The 21819-nt window shown below is 55.3% G+C and overlaps 1 protein-coding gene across 1 annotated transcript; it reads left to right on the plus strand.

Moving 5' to 3' along the window:
• Window positions 1–1750: 1750 nt before the first annotated feature.
• CORO2B (coronin 2B) lies at window positions 1751–20781 on the plus strand. The gene is made up of 12 exons (XM_027907637.1): window positions 1751–1832; window positions 4582–4782; window positions 14666–14782; window positions 16796–16945; window positions 17117–17281; window positions 17803–17919; window positions 18009–18113; window positions 18377–18473; window positions 18955–19067; window positions 19600–19690; window positions 19794–19933; window positions 20609–20781. The coding sequence occupies exons 1-12, from the start codon at window positions 1812–1814 to the stop codon at window positions 20738–20740; spliced, it is 1449 nt and encodes a 482-aa protein (XP_027763438.1). The 5' UTR covers window positions 1751–1811; the 3' UTR covers window positions 20741–20781.
• Window positions 20782–21819: the final 1038 nt, after the last annotated feature.

Below are 21819 nucleotides of genomic sequence, written 5' to 3' on the forward strand. Positions count from 1 at the left end.
AGAATTTGATTTTCACCCCTCCAAATGCCTGTTGGCCGCAGGTGAAAGCAGAAATTAATTTCTCTGAAAGCTCTGATGGTTGAGGCAGATTAATCGGGGCTATATATAGGCTGTGCAGATTTTGGGGGGATTACACAGCCTGCTGGGCTGGGGCACTGCCCATTCCTGTGCCCGGAGCTCCCTGCACGGGCTCTCCCTCCCTCCTGCTGTTGCCAAGGCTCCCGATGCTTGAAAAGATGCTTTTAAAAAACGAACACGTTGAGACAAGAGCCGGGCCCTGCTGCTGCTGGTCAGCAAAGCTGGAGCTGCCAACAGCTCAGAGAGCCTCCAAAGAGGGGCTGAGTGTTTTGCTGCTGGGCTCCTTTTCTCTTTTTTTGCCAGGCAGATGGGAGTGCTGTTCCCAAGGGATGAGGGCAGAGCTCTCCCTGGGGGATCTGTGTGTGTGCTGGGCTCAGATCCCTGTGGGGCTGGGGGTGGGTTCCAGTCCCACCTCCTGGAAAAAAACCCCTGCAGGATCAGAAGGGTTTTGATTGTATTTCCAGTGAGATTGATCCTCCAGCTGTAAAACCAGGTCTGACCCCCCCTCTTTAAGGCTTTATTCCTTCCCTACCAGGGGCAGGAGCATCTCAGCCCTCCCTGCAGCCTCAGGGATGTTCTGCTCCTCATCCTGCCCTGCTGACACCTCCCTTTCTTGCTCCTGTGCCATCCCTGTGGGGTGTGATGGAATCTTGCAGCTCCTGGGATAGATGGGGAAAGGAGGGAAGTCAGCTCTTCCCAACCTGTACACAGAGGAGCTTCCCCTGGGGGAGGAAAATCCTTTCCCTGCTCCTCCCTGTCACTGCCTTCCTCCAGCCCTTTTCCACACGGGGAATCTCTGGATAACCACCCTCCATCGTTCCTGGCCATCCTCTCCCACCTCTGCATTCCCAGTGGAGCAGGGAGAGTCAGATAGAAAGGAATTCTGCAGAGCCAGGACATGGAGCTCCTTGCCTGGCACAGGAGGGCTTTTCCCACCTCCAGGGCTGTGTGTTCTCCTCTGGGTTCGAGGAACAGCCCGGGAATGATCCCTGGCACTGCACCTTTCTCCTTCCACGCCGGATTTTTGCTGCAGGAAGGAGGGCTGTGCCCTGGCCCGGGCACAGATCTCCTTTCCCCGATTGTGAGACCTCAAAGAGCTGCTTTGTTCCTTTGTTTGCGGAGGAGGAGTGGGGTGGCAGCGCTGCCTGGCCCTGCCCTCCCCTGCCCAGGCTCCTCCTGCCCCTCTCCAGGGATGCTGGAGCAGCAGGGAAGGAGGGAACAGGGAAGGGATGCTCTGCCCTGCCCTATATTCTCACTCAGGGCTTCCCAGCCCGTCTGTTTTCTGCTCCAACTCCTGTTGCCAAAGAGTTTTCCACCTTCCAGCCTGGGATTTTGGGGCACTTAAACAAGTCAGATACTGCAAGGAGCCTCAAAACACCAGAAAATTCCTGGGTTGCTCCTCATTCCATGTGGTTGGTGCCAATGGGGAACGTCCTGCCTGGGGATGGGATGGATTTTTCTGCCTCCCTTCGAGGGCTTTGTAATATTCCCATTTTTTCCTGCGAGTTCTGCTCAACCCAAAACGAGGGAGGAGTTGGGTAATGAGAGGAAAGAGCCGAGTCCAAGAATAATGCAGAGCTTGAAGGAACCTTGGAAACGGTGGCTGATCCTGGAGATGGATGGAAATGACTCCGAGAAATCAATAATCCCTTTTTTTTTTTTTTTTTCCATGCCTCTGAGTCACTGGGAGTGAGGGGATGGAGGAATAAAAACGCCCCATTAACGTCAGCAGAATGCAGGGGATGACTCAAAAAGTGAGATCCATAAAAACTGTGTGTTGTGGGAGTGCAAAATGCTCTGGATGTGCTTCCAGAAGTGCTGGATGGGGCACACAGAGCAGGGTTAGGAGCTGGGATTTCCATCCAAGCCAGGGCTCCAGGGGTGTCTGTGCCCTCACCAGGGCAGGCAGCACCCAGGACTGAGTTTAGCAGGATTGTTTTCTCGTCTTCCAGAATCCTCTCTCTTCCCAAATTGCTTCCTGGTGGTGGCTGGGTGGGGGCTCAAAGAATCCCTGAATTCCCCCCACCAGTTTCTTTCATCCCTTTCTCTCTTCCAGAACAGTATAAAGGATGTTCAGGGAGGGGAAATAACTTGCAATGAAAACAAGAGGTTCTGACCCAACAAAATTCAGGTCAAAGAATTCATAAGTGAGGAGGGAAAAGGTGAAGAAATCTGGGAAAATCATCCCAGGAGCTGGAAGTGCTGCTCAGCTGCTGCTCAGGGCTCAGATTCAAGGGGAAGGCAGGAAATGCAACGTTTCTCTTGAAGTTTTGGGGGTGTTTGAGTTTTCTGTGTGCCCTTGGCCGTGTCGTTGTCACCATGGTGGGTCACAGCCACCTCTCCAGCCCGGAGGGACAGGAGGGGGTTTGGTCTCCACATCCACAGGCCCCGTGGGAGGAAGCCCCAGGCAGTGGGGCCAGTGTGACATCAGGACTGGTGGCTGTTTCCAGCCTTTCCTCTCCCTCTTTGTGTCATTCCTTTGGGGAAGGGGCTCTTTTCCTTCCTGGCTGGGAGATGTCGGCACCACCTGCGACGTGCCGGGAGCGGGACGGGAATGCTGAGCTGTGTCCCCACAATGTCCCAGGATCCCACAGTCCTCCCCTCCTCCTCCCCAGCCCTTCCTTGCCTTCAAAAGCCTTCCCTGGCCAGGCCAGGAAATAGGATGTTTGTCCAGCACGGAATTCCAGTGCACCCTCTCCGAGCCAGGAAACCCCAGGGAGCGAGGGATGCGGAGGAGCAGCGCGTGGAGGGAAAACAAATACGGGAATAACAAACCATGTCCAGTTTGGAACTGTCCCCTGGATGGCAGAGGAGTCAGGAGGAGAGATTTCATCCTCCTGGATAGAAAATTAGGCTGATTTTTAATAATTTTCCATCTTAAATCATGGAATCATGGAGTGGTTTGGGTTGGGAGGCACCTTAAAGCTCTTCTTTCTTCTAAAGATCCTGCTCCTTCCCCTGTCCTCTGGATCCTTGGAAGCACCATGAGATGTGTCTGTCTGCTCTCCTTGGAGAGAAGGTCTTGGTGGATACAGAGGGGGAAGATAAGGGGAATAAAGAATAAAATTAAAGGCAAAATAAAGGTGGAATCTGCTTGGGAAGTTTTCATCCATCCAGAATTGAAGCATCACTCGTGGAAACACCCTAATGGAACACTGCAGTGCAAAAATGGGGATTTTCTTCCCAGCCAGAACATCCTTCGAGGTTTTTATTTGTAGGAAATGCCTCCTGCAGCCCAGGGGGCTCCAGAGGGAGAGGGATTTGGGCAGCCCAGGGCAGACAGATCCCACGGGCCAAACCTGGAGGTGTAAACAGGAGGGATGCTTCCCAAGAGCCTCTGTTGAAGGATCAGTCACCAGGATGGTGTTTGGGAAGTGGATTTTCCCGCCTGTTCCCAGCCAAGGACCTTGTTTCAACCATAGGGCAAAACCCCGGCAGGAGCAGAGCCAGGAGAAGGGAAACAGGATACTGAGATGCTCTCACTTCGGGTTAAATCCTCAAGGATTTCAAGCTGGGTTGGATGGGGCTCGGAGCAGCCTGGGCTGGTGGAAGGTGTTGGAATGGGATGAGCTTTGAGGTCCCTCCCAACCCAGACCCTGAGACCCTCTGCTGCTCCTCACTCTCCCTTTTGCCCCACAGCCATGAGATCCCTGATCCACCAGGATCAGCTGGTGTGTCCTTAGGATGCCTGGTTTGACAGGATGATCTGGTAGACTCTTGGGATCCCTGATCCACCAGGATCAGCTGGTGTGTCCTTGGCATACCTGGTTTGACAGGATCAACTTGTGGGTCCTTGGGATTCTTGGTCCATCAGGATCATCTGGTGGATCCTTGGGATCCCTCATCTACCAGGATTAGCTGGTGTGTCCTCAGAATGCCTGGTTTGACAGGATGATCTGGTAGATTCTTGGGATCCCTGATCCACCAGGATCAGCTGGTAGATCTTTGGGATCCCTGATCCACCAGGATCAGCTGGTAGATCTTTAAGATCCCTGATCCACCAGGATCAGCTGGTGTGTCCGTAGGATCCCTGCTCTGCCAGGATCAGCTGAGGGGTCTCCTGTGGATCCTGTGGTTTTCCAGGTCAGCCCCCAGGGGCATCCCCGTTCCAATCCAGCTGAGGCAGCGGATCGCGGCACATCCCATCTCCCCGACGCTCCCTCCCGCCTGAGCGCTCCCATCCTGCCCCCATTCCCGCTCCCACGTGGTCCAGGCGGATCCATTTCCGAGCCATCGCCTTAGGAGCCGTAATTCCTTTGTTGTGTGCACACGGAGTGCCCGCTCCGGAGGAGGAGAGCAGCTGGAATTCTGCAGCAGCACAGGGGCTTTCCGTGCCTTTTGTGAGCCCTCCCTGGCCCCGGGGGGACGTTTGAGGTTTTCCAGGGGTGCCAAAGCTCTCCAGATAACCCCCCCTGTCGCGGCAGGGCTCGGGAGCGGGAAGCGAGCGGGATCCATCCCGGGGGAGGGAGGTTTGGGAATGCTGACCCCGCCGTGTCCCCGCAGATGTCATGGCGCCCGCAGTACCGCAGCTCCAAGTTCCGGAACGTGTACGGGAAGGTGGCGAGCCGGGAGCACTGCTTCGACGGCGTCCCCATCACCAAGAACGTGCACGACAACCACTTCTGCGCCGTCAACGCCCGCTTCCTCGCCATCGTCACCGAGAGCGCCGGCGGCGGCTCCTTCCTCGTCATCCCCCTCGAGCAGGTCAGCCTGGGCCCTGCAGGGCACTCCGGCCTGGAGCTGCTCCAGCTCCATTCCCATCCCCATCTCCAGCTCCATCCCCATCTCCAGCTCCATCCCCATCTCCAGCTGCATCCCCACCCCCAGCTCCATCCCATCTCCATGTCCGTCCCCATCCCCATGTCCATATCCATCCCCATCCCTATCTCCATCCCCATCCCCATTTCCCTCTCTGTCTCCATGTCCATCCCTATCCCCATCCCCATTTCTGTCTCCATCCCCATCTCTGTCCTCATCCCCATCTCCATCCCTATCCCCACATTCCCATGTCCATGTCCATGTCCATCCCCATTCCCATCCCCATCTCCATCCCTATCCCCCTCTCCATGTCCATCTCCATCCCTACATCCCCATCTCCATCCCCATCCCCATCCCCACTCCCCACCCCATCTCCATCATCTCCACCCCTTTCTCCATCTCCATCTCCAACCCTCCTCAAAGTCTCTGCTGGTCTCTCCTGGGGTTTTCCTAGGTGGGATGGGAGGATTTCCAGCTGCCTCAGGGAACTGGGGCTTTCATTTAGGAAGAGATGAGACATCTCTTGGAGGGTTTTTGGCATCTCTTGGGGAGTTGGGCACTGGGAATGTCTCCACCCTGTCCTGTGGCAATGCCAGGTGCCACCTGGGTTTGTGATCCTGAGATTTCACCCACACAGCTCCCAGAAAGTCCCTGTGGAGCCCCTCACCCTGCAGAGCAGGCAGCGAGTCCTTGTCCTTGATTGGAGCTTTTCCATCCAGAATCTCCAAATCTGCCAAGTTAAGAGGGACCCACAAGGATCATTGAGTCCAAATTACCCGAGGGAACATCTGGAGCTGTGCCAGGACAAGCTTAGGCTGGGTATTAGGAAAAGTTTCCTCATCCAGAGGGTGATCAGACCTGGAACAGGCTCCTTAAGGCAGCTCTTCCCCTCTCCCCTAATCCTGCCTCCAGCACTTCCTTCTGCTCCTTGTGTTGTGCTTTTCCTTCTCCAGCCCTTCCCGAGATCCCACGGGATCCACACTTCTCTTCCTCCTGCACTTTTACACTCCCATAAATCCAGCTGATGCTCCAGTGGGACACACTCGGTGTTCCTGCCCCAGAGCTCATCCCTGAGGCTCCAGGAGGGAAAGAGACCTTGAACGTGGAATTAGAGTTACCTTGGAGAGAAGGGATGGCTTTGGACTGAAAGAGAGATTAATCAAGTAGACAAAAGGAAGATTTTTCCCTGGGAGGGTGGGCAGGCCCTGGCACAGGTTGGGCAGAGAAGCTGTGGCTGCCTCTGGATCCCTGGAAGTGTCCAAGGCCAGGTTGGAGCACCCTGGGCTAGTGGGAATGTGTCCATGGCAGGGGATTGGAGCTGAACAATCTCAGCAATCATTCCAACCCGAACCATTCCGGGATTCTTTGACCCTCTGCACTGCCCTACTCCTGGACAGCAAAATCCAGTGCCAAATCCACAGGAATTCCAGCTGGGAGGGGAAGCTGGCAGAGCCAGGGGGGTGGAGGAGCACATCCCTCCGAGCCCCTCCACACCCCATCATTCCTCTTAGACACTTTCCCCACGTAACATTCCCACCTCTCCTGAATTCCTCTTTGATTTCTGGAGTCGACTCCGCTACAGATGGAAGAAATTATAATCAGTGCTTTAATTGCTGAGCACAGCTTGAGGCTCATTAATATTCGGGGAAGCAGGAGCTTTGTGTGAGCCCCCGGAGCGCTCCCGCCCCATCCCTGCTTCCCCAGCCCCAGCTGGGGGGATGCCCATCCTCACCCCGCTTGCTCCTGATCCTAAATCCTCAGGAATAACCTGATATTGCCAGTGAATTACCCTTTTATTCCTGGCAAACGTGGGATAAGAGCAGAGGTGCCATTTGCAACCTGTTCCGAAGGGAAATCCTGGCAAAATCCGCCCTCTGACTCCCGGCTGGAGCAGACCTGGGCTCTCCGTGTCAAGTGGCAGCACCAGCCTTTGTGGCAGCTAATAATTTCTTTTTTTTTTTTTTTTTTTTTTTTTTTTTTTTTTTTTTTTTTTTTTTTTTTTTTTTTTTTTTTTTTTTTTTTTTTTTTTTTTTTTTTTTTTTAAATAGGGGCTGATTAGCTCATTAAGAATAAACTAATTTTCCTTGGAAATCAGCAGCCCTCTAATTAACTGGCAGCCAGATTTAGCCGAGCAGAACGAAGGTAACCCAGATACAGCCGAGCCACTCGGGCTTGGGTTTGCTGCCACATGCTTTTGCATTCTCCCCCTGCTTTCTGTCCTCAGTTCTGCTCAGCAGAGCCCCCCCAGAATCTGTGCCACTGCATCCCATATGGCCCTCCCTGCGCAGCAGCGATCCCGGTTCCTCACGGCTTCGGGGAGCCAGGAAGGGGCTGTGTGGGTTGGGAAGACGGAGCTTGGCTGCGCTTTGTTCCTCCAGCCTCTCCCCAGCCTGTCCTCCCACCCTGTGCCGCTCAGCTCCCAAATCCTGGCTCCTCAGCCGCTGGGAAGCGGCGTCTCCCCAGCCCCACGAGGGGTTTGTGCCAGAAATATCCGCGGGGAGTGGGCGAAGGACAGCGCGGAGGCTCCGGCTGAGCCTCGGCAGGAGGGGGAGGATTCGCTCCCCAATCCATGGCAACAGGAGAATCATGGAGCCCTGCAATGGTTTGGGTTGGAAGGGGCCTTAAAGCTCATCTCGTTCCACCCCCTGCCACGGGCAGGGACACCTCCCACCAGCCCAGGGTGCTCCAAACCGGCCTTGAGGATTCAGTCCAGGGGAGAGGAGAGCACGTGGAAAATGTCCAGTTATTCTGCTCAGCAAGAATGGCTTGAGCCCCATCACCACGAACAAAATCCAGTCCTGCTTGGAGGGTGCAATTCCACAGGAGAGGAGCTCAGTGACATCAACCCCTGCTCGTGGTCCTGACAGACCATTCCTCTGGAACCAGGCTGAGAATGCTGGGGGGGGGTTCACCTGGAGAAGAGAAGGATCCAGGGAGACCTTGGAGCCCCTTCCAGGGCCAAAAGGGGCTCCAGGAGGGCTGGAGAGGGACTGGGGACAAGGGGGTTGTGATGCACCCTCCTGGGATGGCCATGGGCTCCCTCAGGTCCCCTTTGCAGGGGAGGGTGGTGGCATCACTTCCACAGTGCCAGAGGGATCCCTGTTCCCCCAGGGGACAAGGATAACTTGTTTTCCAGAGGCAGACAATGTTATCTGCCCGGAGGAAGCAGGAGCAGGAAGGGGGAGTCTCTGTTTACACGAAGGAAGCCGAAATCCAAACCTGTTGATGGTGTCAGCGCTGCCTGTCGGGGCTGGGGCTGCTCTGGGGGAGCTGCTCCAGCTCTGCCTTGGGATGGGGCAGGAGAGGGGTGGGATAGGGGACAGATCCCTCATCCCACTGTGTCCAGGGCTGCTTTGCTGCTGCTGATGGGTGGATGTGGCCATGGGGTGTGAGCAGGGGGTCCTGGGGGCTGGCAGGAGCCCTCGGGTGTCCCTCTGCCTGGGGCAGCTGAGGTTGTTCCTTCCCCAGAAGGGTTGTCTGGCACTGGAAGAGGCTGTGGTGGAGTCCCCATCCCTGAGGGATTTAAAATCCGTGTGGATGTGGCACTTGGGGACATGGGTGGCCTTGGCCATGGTTTGGTCTGGATGGTTTCAAGGTTCTTTCCAGCCTCAAGGATTTTGTGGGACACTGATGTCTGTCACTGCTGGGGTGTCAGCACAAGCCCATGGGGGTGACGGATCCATCAATCCCCCATGGAATTCCCAAACCCCCCAGGCAGCCCAGGGGGCACAGGGACAGCAGGTCACAGAGTCACAGAAATTTCTGAGTTTGGGAAAGGCCTCCAGGATCATCTCAAGTCTAACCCTGGACTGATCCCCACCTCATCACCCACCCCAGAGCATCCAGAACTCCTCAGGTCCAAAGCAGGCAGGACTCACACCCACCTGGAACCCAAAGATCCGAAAGGATGGGGGGAAACAACTTACTCCAATAATTCCAGGGGTTTAGGGGCACCTGAGAAGGTGCAGAAGGTCCCTGGAATGGAGCTGGAGGAGGATAAAACCACAGGGAGGAGGAAGGAGCAGATGGCCCTGGGGGAGATGCTGTGGTTGTGATGGGAAGGGAGATGCAGGTTGGAATGGTGGGATCACAGGAGGGAAGGGAGATGCAGGTTGGAATGCTGGGGTCACAGGAGGGAAGGGAGATGCAGGTTGGAATGCTGGGATCACAGGAGGGAAGGGAGATGCAGGTTGGAATGCTGGGATCACAGGAGGGAAGGGAGATGCAGGTTGGAATGCTGGGATCACAGGAGGCTTTGGGTGGTGCTGCAGGGAACACTGCCCTGTCTCAGCCCCAGCACAGGGAGGGGACATTCCCGGTGTCCCAGGGAGCAGTGCCATTGTCCCTGGATGGGCTGGGATCCCTGACTCCCTCTGGGTGCCCTGGGATGGCAGCTGGTGAGCGGGAACACTGGGAATGCTGCCCTGGCTCCTTGTCCTGGCTCCAGCTCCTGGTGGCACCTGCTCCGTTTGTGCTCCCAAGGGACCCCCCTGTCACCCCCCTCATTGCCAGGGCTGGGCAGAGAAGGGGCAAACTCATCACACCCCCCCTCCCCTCCCTTCCCAGGGCTGCTTTTCCAAAGCACCAGGAGTTTTCTGCAGGAAAACCCCCCCAGAACCCTCCCTGTTCCTGTGTGCCCTGATCCAGTTCCCACGTCCTTGGAGCTGTCCTACCTTTACACTCGGGACACTGGAGACTCCCCTGCTCTGAATTCATTTCCTCTCGTTTTTTCTCTGCCTGATTTGAGGCTGCAGGAGACTTTTTTTTTAACCTACAGCTGGTCAGGAAAAAAAAAAAAAAAAGAAAAAAAGAAAAAAGGACCTGAGGCTTAAAAAAAAAAATAAAGCTGATTCTTCAGCATTGCTGTTCCCACCTGGTGTCCCTAAATTTATCAACGAGAGGCAGCTGTGGGAAGCCCAGCCCTGGGATCTGGCTGATTTTAACACCTGGATTAGTTTAAAAAAAAAAAAAAAAATCAGGGTAAAATTGTAATGCTGGTTTGGATCAGAGGGGGAAAGAAGGAGAAAATGAGGGTTCTTGGGCCAGCAGAGCATGGGAGGGGAAATAGGGAGTTTATGGCTGGGTTTGCAGCAAAGCCTGAGGTTGAGCCTGGGCTTTACTGGGCTCTCAGTGCAGCCCTTCCTGCCCCCTCTGCCGGCTAAAATCCACAGGAACCTCCTCCATGCCGGGGAAAAAAATGGCTTTTTGTTACCCATAACCACGGATTTATCTTTAATGTCCATAATCCAATTTAACAGGGACATTAGAGGGGCTTTTGTCTTTTTAATTAACAAGCTCGAGCCTGGCTGTTGCTTTTATGGTGCAGAGAAATCCTCCTGGGGGGTTCATCTGTGCAAATTGTTTGTCAAGAGCTGCTGTGTGTGTTGTTTTGGGGTTTTTAGGGATACAGGGGCACAGGTTCTGTGGGTCCAGTGTGGCTGGAGAAGCTCCTGTGACAGTTATTCCAAGTGGGAATTCCAAGTGCCTGCCTGGGCAGATGATGCTCACAGCCCTTGACAGTGTTTATATTTAATTTAACTGCGTTTATATTTAATTTAGGAGTATTTCTGTTTAATTTAAGGCTATTTCTGTTTAATTTAGCAGCTTTTCTATCCACACAAGAGGAGTAGCTGGGATTTAAACCCCCGTTCTGCTGAAAATGGTGTCGAGTGATGCCGATTTTATGGCTTGTGGGGTTCAGTTGTATCAGTAAGAGGAGCTAAATCCCACGTAAATCGATGTTATTTTTTTATAGCAAATAATCTGAGCCCCTTTATCTCAAAGGATCCCAAAAGGTGGGGTTTGTAGGTTCGTTTTTGGGGCCTCATGACAAGGAAAGGGGGAAGGGGCTGGGGGGGGGTCGGGCTCTGCTCCCAGGGAACAGGGACAGGAGGAGAGGGAACGGCCTCAGGCTGTGCCAGGGGAGGGACAGGTCAGATATTGGGACAAATCTGTGTAATTCCCTCCTTTTGGCTCTCGGGGAGAAGAGCCCTTCTTTTTTTTTTTATTTAAAGAGCCAGCAGTAAATGTATTTACTCCTAATCTCAGCCACTGGAGACTCGTGTGTACTCAAGGATTTCCTGGGAAACCCTGTAAATCCCCTTTGGCTCAGGCAGCGCTTCCCTGATCCTGCTCTGCCAGCTAATCAGGGATCAAGGAGCAGCTGGGGGAGCTGCTGCCTGGGAAGGGTGGCCCTGGGGCTGAGGGTGGGCTGGGGGGTTCCTGCCTTGGGGGTGGTGGGATTCTCCCCAGGGATGGCTGGGGAGGAGTTGGCACCTGGATGCCGTGAGGTTCTCCAGGTGGGATTGGAGGGCAGAGCTGAATAAAGGGTTTGGGTGGAAACGTGGGGATGGGGAAGCGCTCTGGGATTGCATTTCAAGGGAAGCTGGTGAAGGGTTTAGGAAATATGTGTATGCACTGGAATGATTTATCTGAGCTTGCTGCTGGTTGGTGCAGAGGGAATGTGGATTCCTGCCCTGGGGAGACCAGGCTGTGCTGCTCCAGGGGCTGAAGGGGTGACAATTCCCATCCCTGCAGTCTGAAGATGCCCAGGAGGCTCCCGGAGAGGGTCCTTGACAGGGCAGTTCCTCGTGAGCTGCAGGTTCCTCTGCCCTTGCTGCTGTTCCAGCCCTTCCCAGGGAACGTTTCCTTCTCCCTCCCCAAGCCCTGAAATCCCTGAGTTAAACCAGCTTTTAAAAACCATTCCCTTTCTCCCCCAGGGGAAACACAAACCCTGTCCCCCTTTCCCAGCTGCTCCAGCAGAGGGAGGGGCTGAGGCTGGGCAAGATTTGGCTCCTTCCAGCCCATCCCAGAAAAGCTCTGGAGCTGCTGAAACCCACTCGTGGCTCCTCACCTGGCCCTGCAGGGACAGATCTGGGTCACTGAGCCCCCCTCAGCCCGGGCTCAGGATCCAGGGATTAGGAATCACCTTGGCTTAAGGCAGGGCTGCTGCCCAGGCCCCTGGGAGAGAGACTGCACAGCAAAACACGGCCCAAATCCCCGCTTTTTGGATCCCCTTCTCCCTTTTTCTTGCCTTTATTTGGCTCCTTCTCCTCTCCCAGGTGCCCTGGGCGTGGCACAACCCATCCCTTGGGCCAGTTTTAATCAAAACTCATCATATCTCGGGCAAAAATCTGACTGAGCTATCCCTGCCTATAAATCAAAGGCAGAAATATTTTTTTTTCCCATGGAAAAACTTGTAGAATGTAAAAAAATCGGATTTTTCCATGAAAATGCTGAGTTTGGGTATCAAGATGCTTTTAGTGAAAAGCAGCATGTTTGTAACTCTTGCCCTCCACCCCTTCTCAGAAAATCAATTTTGGATCAAACCTTTTTTCTCTGCACCAGAAAGACTCTATTTTTATTTAAGTGAAGGTTTTCTGATGATTTCTCTGGTGGTTTGGCCCACGAGCTCTCAGTGGCTCCTCCTCAGGTCTTGCTTTTCCTAGGAATGGGGGTCCTGAGGGGCAATCCTTGGGATAACTGGGGGCTGTTGTCCCCCACTGGGCAGGTTTGGTGGGACAGGGACTTCCCAAAGGCCTTGGCCACTGAGGAAAAGAAATATTTAAAATGTATTTAAATATCACTGTGATATTTAAATATTTAAACAGGGATGTGTTCAAGGTTGAGCTTGGTGGCCTTGGAGGTCTTTTCCATCCTTAATGATTCTGAGTTTCTCATGCGGGATGCTCCAGGGTTTGGGATTTAGGCAAGGAAAAGTCTCCTGGGAGGCAGGAGGGGGGATGAGGAAGGGTTGGGGCTTCAGGGCACCGTCCCTTGGGCTGTGACATCATCCAGAGGTTTGGGACACCCTGGAAAGGCTGTCAGGAAGTCACTTGGCTTGGTTTTGTCCCTAAAAAGCTGAACTGGTTTCTAACAGCACTAACCCCCCTCCAAATCTGGGACACTCCCAGGAAAACTCCCTTTGTGCTGTTCAGGAATGTCAGTCACTTTATCCAGGGGGAAGCTCCAGGGAAATGCAGCAAAAAGCTCCTTAGTGAGGGGGCAGGGGGCACTTCAGGATCCAGGGTGGATGTGGCTGCTCGGGTCTGAGCCACGGAGTTGCTGATGGGCAGAATTCCCAAAGTTTGGGCTCCCTGAGCAGGCCAAAGGGACGCTGTTGGCAGTGGAAGGAGAAGGTGGATGCAGCCACCCCATCCCGGCTCTCCCTGCCCCTCCACCCCTGGAATTGTCCCTGCTGGAGCTGAAATCCCCCAGGCAGGATCCAGGCCCGGGGAACACGATCCCTGCACCGTCTGGGGTGGGAATTTGCCTGCCATGCCCTAATTAAAAGAGGCTCCTGAGCTGGGAGCCAGTGACGGGAATCCATCGGGAATTAATGAGGGCTTGTCCCGGACGGTGGGAAGGGCAGAGGGAGGACACCAGTGCCCCAACCCAGGGGATGGAGCTGTTTGCTCGTGGAGTGCAGGCCCAGGGAGCAGGGACCTATTTTTGTCCTTCACCTCAATACCCAGAGTGACCCATAAAACACAGCCCGGGGCTGCAGGGCCGGATGAGGTCACGGCTCTGCCCCAGGGAGGGCTCAGAGCTCCTGCAGGAATTCGGGCAGGAGCTGCCTCTTCCATGAAAGCGCCTGGAAAAATGCTTTTTAATTGATAAGGGATTTGTAAATTGGTGAAGTGTTTTAGAGCTGAGAAAGGGTTCTGAAAGTGAGAGAGGATTTTAAAACAGAGGAAGGGTTTCAAAGTTGAGAGAGGATTTTTAAATTGCCAAGGGGTCTGCAGAGGGTTGGGCTGGCCTGCTCCAGGCTGGAATCCACTGGAACCACCTGGCATTCGGCACCTCTGTCACCTCGAGAGCAAATCAATCCAAATAAACCTTAATTCACGTAAACCACCCCAGCAGCCACAGTGCAGGGGCTCACCCTGGGCCTGCCCGGAGCTCTCCTGGTTTCCCTGAGCTTCCCATGGCACAAAGGCAGCGCATTCCTTTGTTCCCATCACACGGGGCCGGGAGCTCCACCGGGAGAGGTCAGAGCTGGGAGGGCCATGAAATATTTAGTGGTGTGTGGTGCTGACCTACTTAGTCTGCACGCTCCAGGCACGGTGCCTGTGGGGGTGGGAAGGAGCCGGCAGGGGAAAGGAAGGGCGGTGGGATGTGGTGGGACACGGAGATTCCCAGCCAGGTCCCTGTGAGGGGGATCCCATCACCCATCCGTGCTGGGAATCTCACCTGGCTGCTGTCCTCTGCCGTTCTGTCCTCCTCCATCCACAGCAGCTCTGCAAGGATTTCCATCCATGTGGAAGGATCCCATCCATGTGGAAGGATCCCATCCATGTGGAAGGATCCCATCCTGGTGTGGCACCAGCAGGAGTGCCGATGATCCCGGAGGTGCTGGGGGTTCATCCTGCAGGGGAGGCAGGTGGACCTTGGTTGTATATTCCAAAGAAATATCAAAGAATTCAACCAAACCAGGCTGGACAGGCCTTGGAACAACCTGGGATAGTGGAAGGTGTCCCTGGGGGTGGAATGAGGTGATCTTTAAGGCCCATTCCAACCCAAACTGCTCAGGGATTCTGGGATTAATGGCCTGAGGGTTTCTTTGGGGCATCTCGAGTCCCTTCCAGCCCTTTTGCCCTTGGTTTCAGACCGTCCTGCAAAGGGGAGCTTTAGGTTGGATGTCAGGACAATTTCTTCCCCAGAAGAGTTGTCCAGCCCAGGGCAGGGGTGGATCTCCACCCCTGAGGGATTTAGAAGCCCCGTGGATGTGGCACTTTGGGATGTGGGTCAGAGGTGGCCTTGGCCGTGCGGGGTTGGGCTCGATGATCTCGATGGTTTTGCTGATGTGTGGCTCGATGTCCTGGGACAGACAGGCCGGATCGAACCCAACTACCCCAAGGTGTGTGGGCACCAGGGCAATGTGCTGGACATCAAGTGGAACCCCTTCATTGAGAACATCATCGCGTCCTGCTCCGAGGACACCACGGTGAGTGGGGACGCTCCGGGCTGGCACCTCCCTCCTCTCAGTTGTGCATTTCATCTATTTATACCTTTCCATTAAAATATGCAAATATAAGACAGATATAAAAATATAAAATTGTTAGGCATGTAATTGATTGTAATTGATTTTTAATTATTATAAATTTTATAGTTATATAACGTTTTATCATAATGTATTATTTTCTGACAATATTTATAATTAATTTTAAATTAATTTATAAATCAATACTTGATTAATTATTAACTATATTAAGTATATTAAATATATACATATGTATATATTTTCTATATATTTCTATATTTTTATATACATATACATAATTATAGATTTATAGTTATGCATATAAATATATGTAGAATATATACAGAAATTTGTGCACATATATTTATACACATAAATATATGTTATATATATAAATATATATAAATTTATGCATATAAATACACATATATGGAATATATACATAAATTTATGCATATATATTTTGAAATAATTTATACTACATAAATTACTTAAGTAAATATAAATGTGTTTAAATAGGTATTTATATCTGTTATAGCCATGATATCAATTATATCTATTTATATTCACTTATATATTACTTATTAAGCACAAATGATATCTAAGTAAATATAAATATATGTTTAAGTATAAATTTCTATCTATTTATATGTAATTCATGTGCAGAGCTGTGCTGAGCCCCAGGGGGGGGTTGCAGCACAGTGTCCTGCTTGCAGGAGTCATTTCCCTGTGGGAAGTCAGGTGTTCCAGGAACAATTCCATCCAGGAGGTTCCTTAGGCCGGGTTGGGAGGGGAAATGTCCGTGTCCCCCCCTCCTGCTCTCGCTGTGTGCTGGAATCGCTGCTGGGGCTGCTCCTCTGGGGCCTTTTCAACGAGACTTTTCCCAAAGCACCGTTTCCATCCCGGGCTGGGATGAGTTTTGGGTGAGCTCCAGCTGTGCCTGTCCTGCCAAGGGAGCAGTGTTGGTGCTGTGACCGTCCTGACCATCCCTTTCCAGGCCGTGGGGAAACCTGCCCAAAATAGCCCGTCCCTGGCACTTCCTCTGCTTTTTGGCAAAGCCAAGGAGTGATGTAACCAGGCTGGGCCGCAGAGGTGACGCTGCTGCAGGGCCCTGGCCGTGGTTCCCAGCTGGGCAGGGATGCAGGACGTGTTACACCCATCCCTGGGCTGCCTGCCCCGAGAGCTGCTCCCCGAGCTGAGGTGACAGCACTTGGAGCTTTCCCGGTGTCCTCCTGGGCTGGTGCTGCAGGAGCCTCTCCGGAGCTCTCTCTGAGCAGGAGGTTTGGTAACAGTTGTTTCATAACCCACTGCTTTCATAACCAGCTCCTCCAACACCCAACAACCAGCCTTGTGTGGCTTGTCCTTGGGTTGTGTTGCTTGTCCTCGGGTTGTGCTGTGTCTGAAATCCTCTGATGCTCTTGGAATTTGTCCCTTGGAGCCACAGCACCCCCGGAGCCGTGTCTGTCTCACGACACCCCTCCCTCTGCGCCCCAAGAGCAGGGTCTCCCTCCCCTTAAGAGGCAGAAAGTCCTCATGCAGATCTTTCACTGCTCTAATTGGGAATTAATTTTTGTGGCCCCCCTTGCTGGACGGGCGGGACAATCCTTGGGGTGCGGGGGAAGAGAGGGAGGAGCGGCTGAAGGGGCGGCAGGATCGGCCTTGGGCAGGCTGGGAGAGCTGGGGGGGCTCACCTGGAGAAGAGAAGGATCCAGGGAGACCTGAGAGCCCCTTCCAGGGCCTAAAGAGGCTCCAGGAGAGCTGGAGAGGGACTGGGGACAAGGGATGGAGGGACAGGACACAGGGAATGGTTTCCCAGTGGCAGAGCAGAGGGACTGGGACGAGGACATTGTGGCATTAGGGTGTGGGACGAGGCTGCCATGGAGGCACCACAGGGATTCAGCTGCTCAGAGCCCCCAGGAGGGTGTTGGGGTGTCCTGGGTGTTCCAAACCCATCGCAGGGCCTGCCCCGCCCCACAGGTGCGGATCTGGGAGATTCCCGAGGGCGGGCTGAAGAGGAACATGACGGAGGCCGTCCTGGAGCTCTACGGGCACAGCCGGCGCGTGGGGCTGGTCGAGTGGCACCCGACCACCAACAACATCCTCTTCAGCGCCGGCTACGACTACAAGGTGAGTGCTGCTCGGGGTGGCTGCAGCTCTGCTGGGAATGACCCTGGGAATGCCTCTCCCTGCTCGTGGCACGGGCTGGGAGTCGCCAGGGCGTGCCCATGGAACGGTTCGAGTTGGGAGGCATCCGGGAGGATCCACCTTCCGCTAGCCCGGGTTGCGCCTTCCCCGCAGGTGCTGATCTGGAACCTGGACATCGGGGAGCCGGTGAAGATGATCGACTGCCACACGGACGTGATCCTGTGCATGTCCTTCAACACGGACGGCAGCCTGCTGGCCACCACCTGCAAGGACAAGAAGCTGCGCGTGGTGGAGCCGCGCTCCGGGCGGGTCCTGCAGGTGCCGTGGCCTGAGGGGGGGGGGTTGGGAATAAGATCCTTGGAGGGGGAGGAATTCCCGCTGCAACATCCAAAAGAGTCTGCGAGGGGCTGCTCGTGCTCGTGGCGAGACGCTTGGCACGCGGGGCGGGGGCTGCAGGAGATTCTCTGCTTGGAGAGGGCTCTTCCATTGGGTGGAGATGATGGGGAGGGCTCTGCCTCGTCCCGAGCAGAGCAGCTGGAGGCTTTTACTCCATTGTTAATTTAGGATTTGTGGTGGGAAATAGTGGAAATGGAAGGGGAGGTTGCAGAGGTCACAGTTTGGAGGGAGTTGGGGGGTTCTCAGTAAAGGTGATCTCAAATATTCAGGGAAATGGGCACGTTTGGCTTGCACAGGGGACAGGTCCTGAGGCACAGTGTCCCCACACGGCTGGGGACAGAGCTGGCATTTCATGGGGGATGAGGAGGGAGAGGAGAGAAGGGGCAAGGCAGGGGCTTTCCCGGGGTCTCAGTGGGGCTGACAGAGCTCACCCTGCCCTGCAGGAGGCCAGCTGCAAGAACCACCGTGTCAACAGGGTGGTGTTCCTGGGCAGCACCAAGAGGCTGCTCACCACGGGCGTGTCGCGCTGGAACACGCGGCAGATCGCCCTGTGGGACCAGGTGGGTGCTGGGACCATCCCTGCTCCATCCCTGCTGGATCCCCCTCCATCCCTGCCGGCCCCTGCTCCAGCCATGTCCCTGTTTTTCAGGAAGACCTGTCCATGCCCCTGATCGAGGAGGAGATCGATGGGCTCTCGGGGCTCCTCTTCCCGTTCTACGACGCCGACACCCACATGTTGTACCTGGCGGGGAAGGTACGGGGTGTGGGGGGCACCTTCCTGGGCATTCCCAGCCCGTGTGCCCCCAGCAGTGCCCAGGGACACTTGGACACTTGCAGGGATGGGGCAACCACAGATCCTCTGGGCAGCCTGTGCCAGGGCCTCCCCACCCTCACAGGGAGGAATTTCTTCCCAATATCCCAGCTAACCCTGCCCTCTAACTGGTCTTTATGATGGCCTTTGTTGCCGCTCACATTTCCCAGAGGACTAACCTGTCCCTGTTCCCTGTGCTGCTCCAGGGCGATGGCAACATCCGCTACTACGAGATCGGCTCCGAGAAGCCCTACCTGAGTTACCTCATGGAATTCCGCTCCCCGGCCCCGCAGAAAGGACTGGGTAAGGATCCCGGGCACAGCTCCCCAGCTTGGGGCAGGGAAGAGCCAGAGCATGGAAGGTGTTTAATTACATTGGTTTGGTTTGGGTTTGGTTTGGGTTTGGGATGGGTTCGGGATGGGTTTGGCGGGTGCTGTTCCAGCTCTGGAGCATCGGCTGCAGCTCTTGCAGGGTGACATTCCCACCCCTGTGCTGCCCTTCCCGTGGTGATTCAGCCCTGCTGGGGTTGGTGCACGTCCAGGGACACCCCTCCTGCTGTCACTCGTGGCTTCACCAGGGGACATCAGCGACTATCCCAAATAAAAGCTGCTCATCCCTCTCCCAACACCCTGCAAACCTGGCATGGCCCATCTCCAGGTGCTTGGGGTGATGCCAGGGGTTAATCAATGAGCAGCAGGGGCTGTGTGGGGCAGCAGGGGCTGTGGGGGACAGCAGGGGCTGTGGGGGCTGTGTGCCAGGGTGACGGGCGGTGCCTGCTCTGCAGGGGTGATGCCGAAGCACGGCCTGGACGTGTCGGCCTGTGAGGTCTTTCGGTTCTACAAACTCATCACCCTCAAGGGGCTCATCGAGCCCATCTCCATGATCGTGCCCAGGAGGGTGAGTGCACGGGGCTGTCTGGGGAGGGCCCAGAGGGATGGATGTGCCCCGCTCTGCCCAGTCCTGTGGTTGGGTCTCTTTGCACCAGGCTCAGACCTCTCCATCATTTCACTTCCCAGGGGGGTTTGGCCTGAGGTTTAATGAGAATGCTTTTTCGGAATTGCATCTCCACATTGCTCCTGGCAATCATGTTGTGCGAAATCAGCCTGGTCCGTGGGGCCAGGGAAGGAGGGGCTTGTCTCACCTGGGGTTTGGGGGTGTTTTGGGAAAACACATCTGGGGTCGGGGTTTAGTGTTGGGAAGCAAACCCAGGGCTGTGTGGAGGGCCCAGTCCCAGATTCTGAGGCAGCTCAGCAGCTGCTCATCCTCCTCCATCCCCTCCCAGTGCCAGCCAGCACTTCCCAAATTTGCTCCCTGTGCCCCGAGCTGCCCAGCTGAGAGGTCACCCCCCAGTTTATCCCCTCCCCAGGGGTGTCCCCGCTGCCCACAGGGAGGGCTCATGGAGGTGGGTGCTCTCTCCCTGTGTTTGCAGTCCGAGACCTACCAGGAGGACATTTACCCCATGACACCGGGCACGGAGCCCGCCCTGACCCCGGACGAGTGGCTGAGTGGCATGAACAGAGGTAAAGCCACTGGTGGCACTGGTGCCACGCCGGGTGGGTGCTGGCTGGGCAGCGAGATGGGGCTGCAGCCCCCCCTGACCCCATCCCCCCTGTGTCCCCTCAGATCCCATCCTGATGTCGCTGAAGGAGGGCTACAAGAGGACGTCCAAAATTGTCTTCAAGGCCCCGGTGAGGGAGAAGAAGAGCGTTGTGGTCAATGGCATCGACCTGCTGGAGAACGTCCCGCCCCGCACGGAGAACGAGGTGGGACAGCCCAGCCTGGGTGGGGGGGACATGGTCAGGATGAACCCGGAAAGACACCCCTGTGTAGGTCTCTGCATTCCCAGCCTGAGGCACTGGGTGCTTCCCTGCCCCCTGAAGCAGCCATGTCAGCCCTGGAGCTCCCAGAAGGAGCAGAGTGAAGCTCCTCCATTGGCTTTGGTTTTAACTAAAAGCCCTGTCTGGGAACAACACATGGAGGTGCTGGAGATACATCAGCACCTGCTCCTGGGAGGAATTTGGTTTAGAATCATGGAATCCTGGAAAAGCTTAGGTTGGAAGGGATCTTAAAGCTCATCCAGTGCCACCCCCTGCCATGGGCAGGGACACCTTCCACCAGCCCAGGTTGCTCCAAGCCCCATCCAACCTGGCCTGGGACACTTCCAGGGATCCAGGGGCAGCCACAGCATCTCTGGGCAACCTGTGCCAGGGCCTGCCCACCCTCATGAAAAAAAAAATTTCTTCCCAGTGTCCCATCTAAATCTCCCATCCTTCAGTTTAAATCCATCCCCTTTTCCTAACACCACAGCTAAAATCTTTGTCCCCAAAATCAGCCGGACTAGGGCTCAGTCCCAGCACAGCTCCGGGGCTGGGAGGAGGGTGACGTGGACGTTGTGGTCCCTCCAGCTCCATCCCTCCCTCTCCCCCCTTGCCTTGCAGCTCCTCCGGGTGTTTTTCCGGCAGCAGGACGAGATCCGGCGGCTGAAGGACGAGCTGTCCCAGAAGGACATTCGGATCCGGCAGCTCCAGCTGGAACTGAAGAACTTACGGAACAGCCCGAAGAACAATTAACTCCCAGGGACGTTTTCTAAATAAACTCTCCGTTGTTTCTACTCGCTCTTTAATTTTATTGCCCCCACTCACCCAGCCACGAGCCCGCCGAGGTCCCAGCGCCGATGGATCCGCGTGCTCCACGTGTGCCCGGCACTAATCCCGCTCTAACGCTGCCTCCCAGGGGCCGGCGCTCCCCGTGAGTAGGAGCCCTGTGCCCCCCCCCCGTCCCCGGGAGGAGCCGGATTCCCGGGAAAGCTGACGCTTCCTTGCTATTAATTTCTTTTCCTATGCAAAAAAAAAATGTGACGGTGGGGGCAGAACTGGGAGGGAGGGGTGGGGAGAAGGGCTGGATCACCCGAGCTGGGTCTGTGGGGGGACACTGGGAGCCTTCCCGTGGTGGGAAGCCCAGGATCCATCCCACAGTGGGAGCCCAGGAGCCTTTCCCATGGTGGGAGCCCAGGACTCTTCCCATGGCGAGAGCCTGTGATCCTTCCCATGGGGTGGGAATCCGGGATCCATCCCGCAGTTGGAGCCAGGGACCCCTTCCCACAGTGGGAGCCCAGGATCCCTCCCCTGGCACGGCCAGGCAGGCTCTGGCACAGGCAGGATTTGGCAGGAGCAGCCTGTGAGTGTCCCAGGGTGCAGCCCGGGAAGGGAGCAGCTCCACATGCACCAGTATCCTTTAAAATAACAAAAAGCCAGCCTGGGTTTCCTACCTGGGGAGGGAATTCTGCTCCTTCTGCCTCTGCCAGGAGGGATTTCCCTTCCTCCTGTCTGCTGGGACACTGCCAGTGCCACAGGGAGGGGGAAGGATGTCCCTGGGATGGTCCTGGGAAGGATGCTGCCCCAGGGATGGACCCTGTGGGATGGATGGATCCCAAGGGATGGATTCTGTGGGATGGATCCCAAGGATGGATCCTGTGGTGGGATGGACCCTGCGGGTGTCGGTGGGTTCAGCACGTTGTACAATCACAGGTTTGATGGATTGGACCTGTAGCACAGACAGGGAAGGACACCAAATACTGCTGGAATTCCTGGCTATCCCCACTTTCACTGGCTCCCAGCTGCTGAGCTGCCTGGCACCCCCAGGGCAGGGC

The sequence above is a fragment of the Empidonax traillii genome, unplaced genomic scaffold, assembly GCF_003031625.1.
Source record: "Empidonax traillii isolate 1590-97213 ecotype Southwest subspecies unplaced genomic scaffold, ASM303162v1 scaffold1507:size98983, whole genome shotgun sequence".
Classification (NCBI taxonomy): Eukaryota; Metazoa; Chordata; class Aves; order Passeriformes; family Tyrannidae; genus Empidonax; species Empidonax traillii.